Genomic DNA, 16201 nt, shown 5'->3' with positions numbered 1-16201 from the left:
CAAACACCTACCGGCATAGTACATGGTTTCAAGGCTCAATATTGAGCTAAAATACCACATCTTTTCGTTTCGCTGAAAATTTAAATGGATGCATGCAATTAATTTTTTTTAAATAAATCACTTCTGCATTAACGATAAGTGAAAGAAACCGCTAAGTGCAATTTTTAAGAATTAATCCACTTAAACTGATTGTTTTTATTTTACCGATTCTGCATGTATTTTCCTGCAGAGGAAGCAGGCGAGTGTGTGTTTGTGTGTGTGTGTGCGTGCGTGCATGTGTGTGCGCGCGCGTAGTGCCTGAGGTTAGGATCCCACACACAATCTGAGATGCAGCCAACAAAAACAGCCCTGATAGACAATGCTTCACTTCACCTGCTAGGACTGTGCATTACAATTATGCCAGGGACATGTGCTGTTAAGCTTCATTCACCTTATTTGACAACAACTGCTTTGCAGTTAAGCAGTCTGTCCACATTAAAATAATAATAATAATAAATGACCAGTGTTTTTTTTCCACCGGATTAAAGAGCCCAGATTTCTCATCACCGCGGCTCTTCATTATGGCCGGACTTGAACAGAAAATGTTTTTCTAAATCCACCAATACCACCGTGGTTCAGTGCAAATTGATTCTAAAGCACACGCTATCAATAGACAATCAAACTCAAATTGAAATATGTTATGTAATGCTTAATCTGTCGTGGATTTCCGCAAATCCAGCTCCAAACATACAGGGGACGCTTGTGCCGTTATTGCATTGTCATTAGCGCAAACAAATAGGCCTAAAGAAGAATAGGCGACCAAGTATAGGTAAAACAGCATCTCAGAAAGCAGTTACATGTGCTTATCCGCGTCATTTGGCTTAAAAAGGAATTAAATTTTAACGTCGAGGCTTCGACCAAACTGTATGTTATACCTTTTCAATTTGCTGAAAATAAATACATAACCTTGTACAACAATATTTGAAGTAGCTGTTTGATCGACAATCAAATTAAACCCGAGCTATCGTTACAGGAACTAACTGGGTTACCGCTAACAATGGCTTTAAATAAAGTAGGGAAAGAGGAAAAAAAAGATGAACTCCAATGCAAGCTTATATCTCATAGATTTCGCTTCGGGGGGTGCCAATAGAGTTGGTTCAAACACGAATAAGTATTCATTGTTTTCTGGTGTCATTTGCCTTTGTAAAAGCTCAATGGAATATCTGAATGATCCCGTTCTTTTAACTCAGAGTTGAAAGTAAGTTTTTATTATACTTGTGGGAAACAATGGGTTCAGCTGCTTATTGCAAGGAGCAATCGTCAAGGGAGAGTTAAACTCAATTACTGTAACCGTGCTGAATAAAAATACTGCCAAGAACGAAAATAGGCTGGGTGTTCCAGCCACGGGATAAAAAATAAAATACATATAAATAAGAAATCGACATGAAGCGTATCAAATATTTATTTTTTTCTGGGCAACAAAGGACTATAATACATTGACAGGCATGGGAACTATTGCCAGCACAGGTCTATACAATACAGCTAAAACCGCCTCCAATTTGGACATTGGACATACAAGCTATTAGGTGGTCCCAAATGTTTTGAAATTCTTTAAACAAGAAAAAAAAAATATTTTCAAAAGACAATATCAATTTATTGCTCTTATGGTGCTTCGGGGGAAGAACAAGAGGTGAAACGTATTCTGATTGGCACAACACATATAGGCTTGTATTAAAAAATAAAATAAAACACAAAACAGTTCCATTTCTCATCAAGGTATCCTTTCACTCTTCTCAATAACTGACTGTAATAAGAATGTTCTGTAGAGAAAATGGAAGTTTATTTCTATCAAATTTGTTCACTTGCTTCAATGTCGCCTCAACATGCTACAAGAGGGCTGAATGGAAATATCCCCGAGAAAAAAAAATAACACCCCAAAAATCTGTTTTCTAAAGAACCATATAACCACATGAAGAACTAACCGAATATTGAAACCCACTAAAACAGGAGGCACCAGATAAATAAAAAAGATCTCAACAGACACACCATATTTACAATTCCCATTAAATTACACATAAATAAATATATACATACATAAACACAGATTCCCTTATATAACCGTGAATCGTGTTGAAATTCAAAGTTCAAGTTGGTCGCTTGGGGTGAGCCTAAAACTGAAGTCATGACATGGACTGTGGATTTTTTTCAAGTTTATTATTCACAATACTGATAAAAAGTCATCCTCTTTTCGCTTCTTTTTCGCGTGGCTACAATCTTAAATTGAGATGTATCATGGTTGCTGAGATTCAGTCCGTTGTAGCTCATAAAAGAAGGGGCACATAAATAGTCCTTAACGTGTCAAACTCCCCTCTCCGAAACGGGTCCAGTTCTCTTTTCATTTTATTCTTTAATTCTTGGAGGGCCGTCGCTTCCTGTGCATCCCGTGAAGTCGAGTTGTGGTAAAAACAGAGCGTGTAAAACCGCAAGATCAGGAAGTGTATTTTTGATCAATAGTATTTATAGTTATTTATAATATTTATATTGATTAACGGTGGAATCACTTTCTGTGCTTCTCGTCTTTTTCTCCGCCTTTAGTGCCGTTGTCTGAGTGGCTGTTGGGGTTATTGTTGAGGTACATTTTGTCCATGGCTTTAATTGCCTCAGTCAGATAGTTCTGTAACGCGGTGAGAGCGGCGCACATGGCAGGGGTCCCGAATCCATGAGAAATAAGACTGAAGTGGGTCAAACAACTTTGAATCCCTGGCTCAAGAATAGGTTGTGGTCGCGAATTCCCCAAGGGTGAACGGTCCTGGGAAAGCAGGTCTGTGAATTCTTTGCAGATTTGTCTAAAAGAAAGATAACACATTTGTGAGGTGTCGATGTTATGTCATTAATTACATATACATGGTAAGTCCGGGTTTTTGTCGGTTCGGGAAATATTAGGGATGTCAAATATTAAGCATGTTTAAAAGATAATGAGTCAGTTTATGTCCCCATTTTTAATGCAAAATGTTCGCTAATATGAAGTTTCCTCAATGGGACTTCACACTGCTTAAAACAGCTGACAGGAGAATGATGGGATAATATAAGAACCTAAGCAAATAACTTGACTGGAGATCACTTTTTATATGTATGAATGTCACAACCCGTGCATAATTTGGCATACATCAACAGATACGAGGATATTTTAATATTTAAAACGTTGCAGGAGGAACAACTGTCGTCGTTATTTTTCATTTACATGCAGGCCTCCAGTGTCTGACATAATTCCAATAGCATTCATTGCAGATAAAATGTGAAGAAAGTTGGCCGAAAAAGTATTTTAATTGGTGACTCTTGTTTAATGCAACTTATGTCACTTTTTAATACAAGTGTCACAATCATGGAGTAAAGGACACATTATTTCACAGAAGAAAAATAATTGCAGACAAAGGCTAGTAAATAAAGCCGTCATGCAGTATTAACCACCGCCTAAGTAAATAAATACGGTATTTGTCAGACGATTCTTTACACTATTAGAAATAAAATAGAAGTCTTGCAAAAATTAATCATGATCATTAATTTTGGGCAAACCAAATCCATTGCTTTTATTTCCAAAATTCATTTCTTTTTGCATTAACTTTTGTATGTACATTTCTGAATGCAAGAATAGCACTTACTTCGTTGCCAATAACATGTTTTTTCTTTGGACTTGTTCGTTTGGGTCGGAATGCTGACGGTTTACATATTCAGCTACTGCCTTGGCTGGGAACTCTGTCTCGCATACATAACCAAAATCTCTGGCAAGATGTACTGCTTCGCCTAAGAAGAAAAAAAGGGGTTGAGCATGTAATGTATCGCTCTAAATTACTGACATCAAATATAGACCAATTAACACTTCCACTTAACACATTATCCATCTAATTAACGTACTCGGCCTAAGAAAAGTCCCGCGCTTGAATTTATCAATTTTGCAGTATAATTCATATATTTTTCGCTACATAATTAAAAATGAAATGCTGAAAATAAAACTGATGCATCATTTTATTATATGAAAATATAAGGGATCCAATAACTGTATACCATTAAGATGGGCTTCTTGTAAAACACCATTTTATAATATTGATTATCAATATAGGGAAATTAACAAAAGTCCTAAGGATTCTATACCATAGCGATTGGAAATTACCACATAAAGCTCACCCTTACATACTTTAACCATGAGAATTTTAGGGTCATTCCATTGAGGTCTGGCTTTTTTGTTGATTTTTTTTTTTTCAAGCCTTTGGTTTTAATTTCCTGAAACAGTTGGGTTTTACTGCAGGGCTTCCTGCCATAAGCTTCAACCCCGGAAGAACGCATGCGCCAATTAGGGCATCAAAGCTCAAGTCCAGTAAACTCGTTTCCATAAAATGGAGCGGATCGTAAACAATAACAGCACTCCAGAAACGCAGTGTCCCTTCACTAAATAACTGACTGCTCTCATACCCCCAACCCCCTCCCGTTTATCACAAACGAATCGTATTTTTCTTGAGCCTAATTAACATATAGTACCAAATTTCTATGAAGCACAATGAATATTGCATTCAGTCTCTGGCGGTAATGATTAACAGGAACCAATGAACCATCCCAGGCTTTCACCTTTAAAACCCACAGCACACCAAATGCCACCGCACGGAATAGCAATGTTCAATTTGCAAGCAAAATGGATTTATTCAATAGCAAAGGCATCTTAGACTTGTGCCACGGATTCATTCGTTTATTTAATACAACACATTAATGTAACACTGCGATGTTTTATCATTCACTGGAAAACGTATATCTACAGTCCAGATAGTCAATAATTAATAATAATAACTTGATAACAAAAAAGAAGAAGAACAACAACAACAACAAATAATAATAAGAATAATAATAATGACGCAATGTTTATGATCCTGATCAACAACAGGCCTCGGAAATTAAGCAATTGTTTTGCTGCTTTACCTATGTCACCACTGAAATCACAAACCACCATCAAAACCAAATAACAAACCTAATTCATGTGGCGTAAAACGAGAGGTGCAAAGCTCAATGACTGTTTCGTATCTTCACAAAATATACAAGCCTCGTTTCAGGTCTGTGGAAAACGCTTACAGATAAATAAACGTATATTCCAAAGCTATTCGGAATTCTTATCATCCCTCGTTCAACTATAAGGCATACATCCTTCATGCATTAGTGCTTGCAAGGCAAACTCAATCCAAATTACGCGGATGAGTGCATATGCTAATTCCAAATGGCCCCATGTAACTGCTTAAAACAACTCAAATCACAGGATTTGGAAGTAATATTATTTACAATGTTACTTACCCTCTACTAGTGACGTCAGTAATGTGACGTTTGCGGCCTTGCGTCTACCCGCTGGTAGATTTAATCCGATTTTATCCAATTTTTCTCTTAAGGACCTTCCTCCATTCTTAGATTTGGCTCTGTGATGCAAAGTAAGGCCAAAAGAACAATAAATACACGGGGAAATTTTAATCGTAGACTTGCTTGTTTTCATTAGTCGTTAGAACAAACAGTTAAAGATGACAAAGCAATGCATTTAACGCAGAGCATACTACTTTGTAAAATACGATTCCAATGTGCCAAAACATAAAGCCAGCAGAAATGCATAGACAAATGACTACATTCATATTGAGATAGCACAAGAATATATATATATATATATATATATATATATATATATATATATATATATATATATATATATATATATACATACATACATGTTACCCATTACTTAGCTAGTCTTGACATCATCCTTCCTATCTAATAAAAACTCATTTACATAAATGCAGTATTTGAATGACAATAACCCCATACAACACGTGGTAAATCCAAATACGGGTGGAATTTAGCAGCTGCTGTTGGACAGCACTTGGTGAAGCAGCATTGTAAACCAAACTTCGCCATTGGGGAACCCGAGGGTTCGAATCCCAGATTACTGCACCCTTCAGCAATGAGTGCAGTCAAAATGGCTTCAGTGAAAAAGATAAGAACCGATTCCTAATGGTGAGCAATATTTATGTTTAAACTCATCTTTTCATTTTATCTCTCACAGGTGGTTAAAGCCCATGGGAAGTAAACACGCAACACACTAGCCTATATCTGGTCTGGATTTGGCCACCGATCAGAACCTCAAACCATTATTCAGATTGTGCAGCAACATGCATTATTGCACAAGACATCGGTTGCTTGCCTTTGTTAATCTTGTTAATAAATGCAAAAACATAATTTCTCAACACTCTGAATCATAATTAGACAAATAATGTTAACGTCACAAAGATCTTGTCCGAAGCAAGGTTGTCTGGAATCGGTTACGAAAAACTGTGTCAAACGCCATAAATTATGTTGATTCCACTACAGCATTAGCGGTTAAAACGAACGTTTTCGTTTAAAATTCCATAAATAAATTATCTAATAAAAAATGTAAATAACATCCAGCTCACCTCCTCAACACCCCGCCCAGCAGAGATGCATTGAGGCACTCAGGCGGTGAGAGGCGTCTCTGCACTTCCGCCACCGTGACCTTGTACTTTGATGTTGAGCTGAGAAGAGACAGGCGACCCGGAACAGAACAGAATACTTCGTTGGGGTTTACCACGCCGCCGAAAAGACCATCCTTGTTGATAGGGATTGCCGAGATGGCGTTGCTGTTGTTCTTGGATAAAGATACAGGACCTAAAAATAAAATAATAAAAAATAAATAACTGAGGCCTTCATTCAAAAGCAAAGCCAATATTTAAAAGGCGCTGCTATGCAGAGACTAGGTCTTGAGCTGACACCATTCTTAATTCCAATTTAAAATAGAAAACTTTACGAGTCAAAGGAAAGAGAAATGATAAAGATTATTAACATCAATAATAATAGGCCTAATAATAATAATAATGTTTAAATAGTTCTTAATCGTGGCAGAATGAACATAACCCACTGTGTCAATTTCCACATGCTGTTACACAAATTATACATAAGTTGAAAATGCAGATCTAGTTCTTCAAACAATTTCACAGTAGAGGACAGTAGCTATAAGAATATTATTGCTTCCGGTACGAAATATAGGTAGCCTACAATACATTTACACCATAATGTTTTGGGTGACAGCTCCGGATTTTAAAAAAGCATGTTTGATCTTCTAAATCCAACATAAATCTAAGGACTTTCATATGGTGTCCATGGCGACTGATAAAAATTAAACGCAAACTAAACTAATATGATAACCATTACATAGATTGTGAATAGATAATGGACTAATCCCCACACAGAGTGTACCAAAGTAGAATTTATTGTAAAATGGACACACACTGGGCACAGCTCTACAGTGCCTTTCTGTCACGGGATCACAAATTGGCCATTGGAAGCCGCCACACATACTCTACTATACAAAGCAATTATATGCTCATAGGTTTATAATAGAGAATAAGAACATGTTCATTGAGTGAAAATGAGGAGGGGCCTATGTCTCTGCGTGGTCTCGGTTTACGTTGGAAATAATTGTTATTCATTTATAGCACGTGCACTTTAACACTTCATTGTAACATTTCAACATACAAAAGCAACGTCGTACGAAAGAAAAAAAAAAAAAAAAACTTAAACCAAAACATAACTGTTTAGCATGTTCTCTCACTGTGTTGGGGTTGCTGTGCGCAACTGGACACAAAGGGACTACCACTTTTGGACAGATCACTTGTGACATTAATAGCTCAGGGGAGGCTAATAGAGACAATAGGAGTTAAACGAACTCTTGAGATTACTAATATAAGGGCCAATTATCATGTTGATGTGGAAAGACCATATCTTAAAATGTATCCTTTGTATGTCAAATTTCACCTCAAGCGCCAGATTGCGAACGACGCAAAATAAACCTAACCACAAACATTCAAGCTGAGCTAAATAATAAATGATATTACTCAAAAACACATTTACAATTACGTGCGTTATGTGGTCATTCTGTTCAACGGTATCCATAATCAAAGAAATAACTATTTCTTCATTGTTTATGATTTTTAAAATGATGTCAATCGGGTAACGACAATAATCTTAGCGAGTTTCACAAAAAAATCAAGTTTTAAAAAGTTCTGTGCTGCCACTGTATTATCTCAGTGCCTCTTAGCATGACAAATCTAGCAAATGCATGCAGATATCTGGTAGCCTACAGCCCTGAAATTGATACATTATATTGCGTCAGACTTAAATATTAATTGTAATTCGTTTAAACTGCTGCATTCTGTGTTTTTAGAAAATATGCGCTGGAGTGCAGCAGAGTAGCCTATTTCGCATTGGAGTTTGAAACTTGTAAAAACACGCATGGTATTTGGAAGGAAATTGCTTACCTTTCTTAATTACAGTCTGATCTGGGATGTGAATGCCTTGATCCTCAACATGCTGCAAAATTAAAATAAAATAAAAATTACTGCAAAGTCCACTCGTGCAAAACAGCGTAGTGTTCATAGGAACAGTCATTTGAACGACCTTGATTTTTGCCAAGCAAAATAAATTAATTGACTAGCCAGTTAAAGTGTTTCTTTTACTATGCTTTTTACTCTCAAATAGCGCCGTCGTGTCATAAATGCGCAGTTATAAATGTGTCCTTACACAAATCTGCTGAAGTTTGGGTACCGACACTGTTGCACGAACGAAGCCATGTTTTTTCAATAAAATATTTGGCAGTACGTACATACAAATGTACAAAATTCCAAGTCAATATTTTCAACTGTTATTCAAATAAGCTCACTCTTTGGAAAGTGGATTGCCTTTACTTTTTATGAACAGTGATAGGTGAATGAAATCCCAACACTGATGTGAATTCTTACGCCCATTGTGTCTGCGTTCAGTGATTTCGAGCGTGCTGGGCAATCTTTGCTTCATTACTGTTGACTGCGCCCCGCTCACATCTGAGTTCACCTCACGCTTTCTTCAGTGAGAACAATTAAAATAAGAACGAATGGGAAGGACACAAGCAATAAAAAAATTAGGGGGAAAATCGTTTAAAACAATACCCATTTAACTTCGCATGTTGATGCCAATGCAGGCTTAATTCAGGAGTCCATTTTGTTTTCTTTTTACACTTTGTAGCCCATGCAACACGAACGGTCGGTTCCTTAACGAAACAGTTATTTTTTTGTCATTCGTACTTACTTGCCAACACTAACTTACAACTATATATATATATATATATAGTGCATGCGGTTCATTGTTTTATTTTAAAATAGAAAAATGCTATGCGAAAAACACCCTCAGATCTCGCTATTATTAAATAACAAATATGTCCCATTTGATTATTGTGTGTAATTTGTAGCCTATTATTGGAAGCCTATGTAGATAGGCCTGTGTAGGACGCATGACTTAAACAGACACATTTTATGAAATACAAATTGGAAACAATTATATGCCAGCTTAAAATTGACCTTATGATATAAACTGATAATTTTGCCCAGGAATTAAAGTGCGCTATACAATTCATGGACCTGTTTTGATCGAAATTATGAGTCACAACAACAACTACTACTACTACTACTATTATTATTGTTATTATTATTATTATTATTATTATTTTTAATTATAATTTTATTATTATTATTATTATTATTATAAGAGGAAGAAGAATCTGTGTAAAAGACATAACTGTTGAGTTACCTGAACATCTTCTAGAGAATGAGGTATTCCATGGATAGGGATAGAATCTGTGAGTCCCGGATCAATCCCGTGGCCCGACGGGAGAAGGACTTCTCTCCGGTACTCCCTACACAGCTGATGGGGCAGCCCGCGATGCTGATGCAGCAAACTGCTTTCCTGACTTTGCCTTTGTCCCGGCCAACCCGGGTGCTGCGGCTGCGGCTGGGCATGAAGAGGGTTGAGGGAATAGGGGTCGTTGACGTGCGAATAAGGGTCCTGAGACTGGGGGTAAATGGGCTGGTAAGGTGGAGGAAAGTAAGGAGGCTGGAAGTCGGAGTTTGGAGTGTGGGAGAGCGGAGGGGCGCTGGTGTAAGGAGACTGACCCACGCTCCCCAGCTGAGGTAACCTGGCTGTCCCATTGCTGGTGCCGTCGTGGCGATCCTGCAAGAAAACGTAATATTTAAAATACATTTTTCACCTATATCGTACGTTATTTAATAACTTGGTCCAATTTTTTTTCATGGTTACTCATCGAGCCAGTCAAAACACGCTCGTGGAAAGCACAATACCGTAAGGCTTAGGTACGCATATTCACCAGTTTGTCATTGTTCAATATAAATTAGCAATACGACCGACAGAACTGAAAACTAAATATCTCGAATTATTCACATATGATAGTGACAGCAATAAAGCTAAATAGTAACCAACTATAAAAAAATGTCGATGAAAAACTGATGGATCAGCACAATGGAAAGGTGTTATTTTTATGAGAAATTAGATAAATATTGTTTTGAAAACTACACTGCATGCTACAAAAATATTACTGGCAATTATTATTAATAATAACAATCATAATAAAAATAATAATCAACATGGCCATATTAATTGCAAAAATTCTAACAACTACCATTTTATTTAAAATGTTTAAAACAGTCGAACCCTATAACTCACCATCGCGGAAAAACTGTGCACTAACATCTGCGAAGCCGTTCGAATCATACAAGATGCAAGAATTTGAGAAAAAAGAAACGTTGATCGAGCAACGAAAATAAATAAGAACAAATCAAATAAACCCAGCACAACACTACGGTAAGATCACACGCCAATGTTCAAATATGCACCGCTGAAGCACGATAATCCATCAGAATTTGGTTAAATTCCTGCTGCCCTTCATTTGATTTTAAAACGCAGTATTTTGTCTTGCAGATTATTGTTAAAGTTTCTTATATCCTTCTTCTGTCTTCTCGTTCTGTCACTGAGCTGTTGCCTCGCTCGAGCTCATATTAGCAGAGATCTGCTTCTTCCCCTGGACTCCTAATAGCAGATATTCATGACTATTAATATTACACGAATACTTAATAAGGGAAGAATGGTCGGAAATCGAGCGTGAAGCGAGGAAGCAACTCAAGGCAGAGTCTGTACTAAATGACGTCCATTGAATGAAGAATCAGTGTATCTAATCAGAGACGGCGAGAGAAAGAGAGGGAGTGAGGTAGAGTGAGAGAGAGAGGGAGACAAAAAGAGGGACATTCTCTTGCGTCTGACGAATCAGAGAGAAGGGGGAACATTTTAAAAGGTTCGAGGGCAAGCAAAAGTGAAAGAAAGACAGAATGACGGGGGGAAACAGAGAGAGGAAGAACCTAGGAAGGAAACAATGAGCACCTCTGATTCCTGTGAAAATCCAGCAAATGCTGAGGGCACCTCGACTGGCACAATTTTACTGTTTTGAGAGCAGCTGTCTGTGCGCTCAGTCCCTTTGTTTTTCTGCGTAAGTTCCGACGTTAGGTGCTTCATGGCCCTGTGAATCTCTCCAACGGATTGATACAAGGCAACCAGTCTTCAAATCACGTAAACTTAACTAATTTTCTTACGTGGAGAGAGATACTCATATTTTCGCAATCGTATCAACCCTCGATATGCATACACGCTTATCCACTATCCCCTTATCCTATTTACACGCGATCATTTTAGGCGGATTAAAAATATATAGTGTTGTGAGAAAGACTTTTCGGTCCAAAGAAAGAAACAAGTGACTAGTGGTACTCATTTTGATACACGTCCATGAAGGTCTGAGATAAAAAAAAAAAAGAAGCAAAACTAAAAAAAAAAATACAGAATCAAAAACGGAGAAAGCAGCACAACATTTTCTTTCTTTCTCTTGACTTTCCCATTCCTCAGCCACGGGAAGCAAACCAGTTCAACTGGCTGTACAACTCAGAAACAACACCCAAATATTACACTTTATAAATATGCGGAATGAAGGGTGATATAAACACTACGAATGGTATACGCACAAAACGTGCCATGACACCAATATTTGAATGGCAGAATATTGATTATTATTGAATTATATTTTTGACACAGAAACGAGACACTGCTCCGAAGGCAAAGTATAATAATAACAATCACAATATTTTTAAGAATCTGGTTCTCTTTTTCAGCCTACATTTTCAATTTTTCCTCTGAAACCCTGGATCCTCTTATATAGATAAAAGTTATTCCGATTGTCATTTTTGATGTTGATGATCATGATTATGATTGTTATTGTTATTAGGTAAACACAATTGTACGCACTTTAACAGAAACAGATTGGAAGTTTGTTACTTTGAGTATTTATTTATGCTTTCAACACAACTGTTCTGTAATTTGACTTATTTTTGTCACATGTCAAAGCGAGTACGAAATTAGTAATAAAATAAATAATATAGTTTGACATTTTGTACTAAAAAATTGAAGTTGAAAATAAAGAACAGCCTCTTACCTCGCAGTCTTCATATTTAATATTGTCGGTTAATTTCCAGAGCATTTTCATGGGTTGCAGTACCTACTGAGTGTGCCTTTCCTGTTTTACAGAGAATTCGGGTACAGCTGAAACTATTTTTGTTGGAACTGCTGTCTGCGCTCTGAGATCTCCCTCTAATGGTGGAAGTAAAAGCTCCTGCTCAGTACTGTAATAACATGCTGATTCCCTCATTAGCATATCAACAGCAGCTTGATTCCCATCGACCCAACACCAATGGACACAGGTAAAATTCGTTCGAGACTTAGCGCATGTCCTCCCTTACGCGCATTTACTTATTTTGCCATCAATAAATAGGAATGTATCTTACTGAGGAGCAGGTCATAGGTTACTTTTATTTCATTGTTGTACAAATGTGGTTGATGCTTGCTTAAATGTACATAACATACAACAAAATCGCAGTACTGTGGTCAGTTTTGACGTTTCACGATATGCATCAGGTCTAGGTTCCGTTAATGAACAAGAGTGCGCGTGTACGTACATGCTTGTGAATGTATTTAATTTTGCCCTGATTTCCTTAAAAAAGTAAACATTTTTATTAGGAAAATCTTTCATTTTAATAACTTTTTTCCAGAAATAAAATATCTTTCGTGTAATTGTTGCACAACTTGTAAATATTATAATGAACGCCTTAACATTTAAAGAGCTGCAGTTTTCTTTGGCGAAAATGATTTAATAATCTGCACTGCAGAGCGTGCCACAGTATGCAGAAATGTTCCTCTGTTCCCTTGCACCTTGTTGCCTCTCCGACAATCGTAAACTGTTATTTTAGTCCTATTGCGGTCTCAGGGTTCAGAAACAGCCCAACCAATGTCATGCAAAAAGGATAATTCTTTAGTGAATATATGGGTCTATTGACAGCAAGTAAGACCACATTCTAAAAATTTAAATAATTAACACAACAACATGGGCTGTTTAATTTGAATGAGAAGCTGCAATAGCTGAGTTCAGTTTGTAGTCTTCCACAGCGAGCACCCTGGGTTGCTGGTCATGAATCAGGTTGCAAAGTTCTAGGCGTTGGCCTCTTTTAATTTCCATTACCATTTTTGGTGGAGCAACTTCACAACTCGTTGTCATTAATGAGAAGACACAAAAACGGGGCCTCATTTATGTATCTTCGTGGTAAAAGGCTGTGAGCGTGTGGGGCTGTGTGGTAATCCATAACAGAAAGCTAAACTGTGGAACCCCACTTATGATGGGATGTTTCAAATAAAAGTTTCACTTGGATTTTAAGGTCATGGTAACATATTAGTACTGGCCTATATTTTGTTTGACTGCGCCCTTGTAAAGAAAACCATTCATAAAAATGGTTTCTCTTCATGTTAAATGGCGGATGCAAAAACTCGTTTACGAATTTAAAATATAATTGAATGCGTAGGCTACACACAGTGTGGCTCAGTTCTGTCAAAACTTTTAAACATGCAAAAATTGGGCTTAAAAAACTGAAAGGACAAATGGAAGACCATCTAAAATTACATCACATAAACATTTTCGCTTTGACTGGAGAAATGAATAGTAAAACGTTTTTAAGTCAATTCTGAAACTCCTGTGAACAAAGTTGTACGAACCTGAGAGCGGCCAAAAGTATTTAGAGCACTCAAACTGTGATAATTGTATATTTGTGGAAAAAGTGACTCAAGTCTTATCGTTAAAATATTGTATAAATACAAAAATTATACTACATATGAACAGCTTTCTGAACCTGTGTTTTGTAGTTGTTCAGTGACCATGATATGCAGTTTTGTACGTCGCTTTGGAAAGCGTCTGCTAAATAAATGTAATGTAATGTAATGGAAAGAGAGCGCTGCTAGCAGGCCCATTCTGCAAAACGCATCACAAGTGTAGCCTAGACAGAAAGAAGCGGACGACGATAATTTATAGAATTGTTTTAACCTTCCACATACTGACTCCCAAAATCTCGTTATGACTTCAAACATCATCCTACGAGTAGGTTTACCCACAATTTGCAATTATCCCCAGAAATTGAAAGATTAAAGCCTATTTGAATGTGTACCAGATGCGGTCATCCCCGGCTTAAGTAATTAATTTAACTGTTGCGCTAACCCACGATTACTTAAATTACTGGAGGGTGCTTATTACCTTTCGCGAAAAAAACTGACGAGACCTGCTTTTAATATGAGCCTTGTTGACCGTGGATATGCTCAACACTTATTACATATATGTATAATTATACCCTTGTCTTAAATTAAACCGTACGTACCTGCCAATCCCCCATTTTCCCCATTATTGACATTCTTTTTGTCTTCTTTCTTTATATGGCGGAACAGGAACCGTGTTATCTCATTGAGCCTCTGATCTGTAAGCCAATTTCAGCGTTTACCTGAACAGGATCATCTCACCTGGACATAAAAAACAGCGTGCCACCTGGTGGCGCATGCGCAATACGCCACGGGTGTGTAACCCCAGTCAGCTAGTATTTTGAAAAAGCTCTTCAGAAAATTTGCCTGGAGTTTTCAGTCGCTCGTCACATTTTTAATCCTTTTAATTAACAGTTGCGTCTGATCACGTTAGAATAATCGAACTTCCCAGCATTTGACGGGCGTTTAGCCATATAATACGCGAGCAACTATTAGAGAGTGTCTAAATTTACATTTTCAAAGGAAAAGTTTCCTATTGTGTCCCAAGGGTGTGTTCTACTAATATATGTTGTATAATTAATGGTCTGTCCACCCTTTACTATTTAATTGAGTAGCCCATATGACAATTACTGGTCGTGACCTTTATTTTCCCTAACCGCAAACAAACTTAATTTCAAGTTTTTAACAGTCAATCAAATTTTAAATTCATATTTGTCAAACATGGACTTTTACATGTATCTATGTTTGATTATGAGTCATTATTATTTAGAATACCTCATCTTTGATACAAGAAATGTCATATAAAATTATATTTCAATTATGTTAGCTAATTATCAGATCGTGGATGTCGCGTTGATGTGAATGTTGTTCCACCATCTTTCAAAGGCTGCCACTGAAAACACGTTTTGCGTGCTTTTTGCTTAATATACAAATGCAACAGTGGGTGCAAATCTTAATATAAGCAAGAGTCAACCAGTTATGAACTTTGATGACCACATAAGCTAAAATTACAAAGTAGATACCTGTTGTGATTTCAAGCACTTGTGTCCGTAAATTCTTAGAAAATGTAACTTGCTGCAGGAGAATAATTTTGAGCCATATTGACCGGTGAAATATGTAATAATATTCGTGAGGTCTTTTCTTGAAAGCTGTGAAAAATGTGCGTGCCGATCTTAACGCATACCGCGAGATGGTTAGATTGAGTAATGGAGCGTGGAATGGGGGAATCATACTTCGACGTACATCTTAAATGACTTCATGCAATTACTTTAAATGTACACAATTTACCAGTGTTATAAACGCACTTTCTTTCAAGTATTTAAGAGTGAAAGCTTGTTGATTTTACAGTTCAGCAGTATATACAAACAATTATGGAGTGTAAACAAAGTCTGTACATTTTTTGTTCTTGGGAGAAGACGTTGTGCATTTGATATAGGCTAAACAAAACTTTGTAAATTAAAGAGATAGCCTAATTAAATCGTATTGTCCCAGATTCCAGGTGATCTCAAGGTGAGATGTAGGCAATACCACTCTTTGATTGTCGGTGTTGTAAGTGTTTGTGCATGTTTTTATTATAAAGTAGACAACGCACGTGTAATCCTTTGGAACCCTGGTTAACTCGTATTGGTAAAAATTTCGGCCCCGTACCTTTTTGCGGTTGCAAGATTCTTTAAAACAAAAAATTGTT

The 16201-nt window shown here is 37.0% G+C and overlaps 1 protein-coding gene across 3 annotated transcripts; it reads right to left on the bottom strand.

Annotated features, from left to right (window-relative positions):
- Window positions 1-1423: 1423 nt before the first annotated feature.
- On the bottom strand, window positions 1424-14783 carry tfap2a (transcription factor AP-2 alpha). 3 transcript variants are annotated; one of them, XM_064331212.1, is made up of 7 exons: window positions 14637-14783; window positions 9637-10056; window positions 8334-8385; window positions 6453-6684; window positions 5311-5429; window positions 3639-3780; window positions 1424-2825 (listed from the first exon to the last, which is right to left on the bottom strand). In XM_064331212.1, exons 1-7 carry the CDS (start codon window positions 14667-14669, stop codon window positions 2537-2539), a joined length of 1287 nt encoding a protein of 428 aa, XP_064187282.1. In that variant the 5' UTR covers window positions 14670-14783; the 3' UTR covers window positions 1424-2536. The 3 variants fall into 3 exon arrangements, with proteins under 3 accessions (XP_064187282.1, XP_064187280.1, XP_064187281.1); XM_064331210.1 differs by lacking the exon at window positions 14637-14783 and adding an exon at window positions 12377-12540; XM_064331211.1 differs by lacking the exon at window positions 14637-14783 and adding an exon at window positions 10567-11248.
- Window positions 14784-16201: the final 1418 nt, after the last annotated feature.

Source organism: Anguilla rostrata, chromosome 4 (genome assembly GCF_018555375.3).
Source record: "Anguilla rostrata isolate EN2019 chromosome 4, ASM1855537v3, whole genome shotgun sequence".
Taxonomy (NCBI): Eukaryota; Metazoa; Chordata; class Actinopteri; order Anguilliformes; family Anguillidae; genus Anguilla; species Anguilla rostrata.
Note: the sequence above shows the minus strand (reverse complement) of the source record. Positions and strands in the feature narration are given on the sequence as shown.

Coding starts and splice junctions, on each gene's coding strand:
- tfap2a (XM_064331210.1), bottom strand. CDS start 12,427: ATGAAAATGCTCTGGAAATTAACCGACAATATTAAATATGAAGACTGC. Junction 5,430..6,452: donor CTGGGCGGGGTGTTGAGGAG/GTGAGCTGGATG, acceptor TTTGCATCACAG/AGCCAAATCTAAGAATGGAG. Junction 3,781..5,310: donor ACTGACGTCACTAGTAGAGG/GTAAGTAACATT, acceptor TTTTCTTCTTAG/GCGAAGCAGTACATCTTGCC.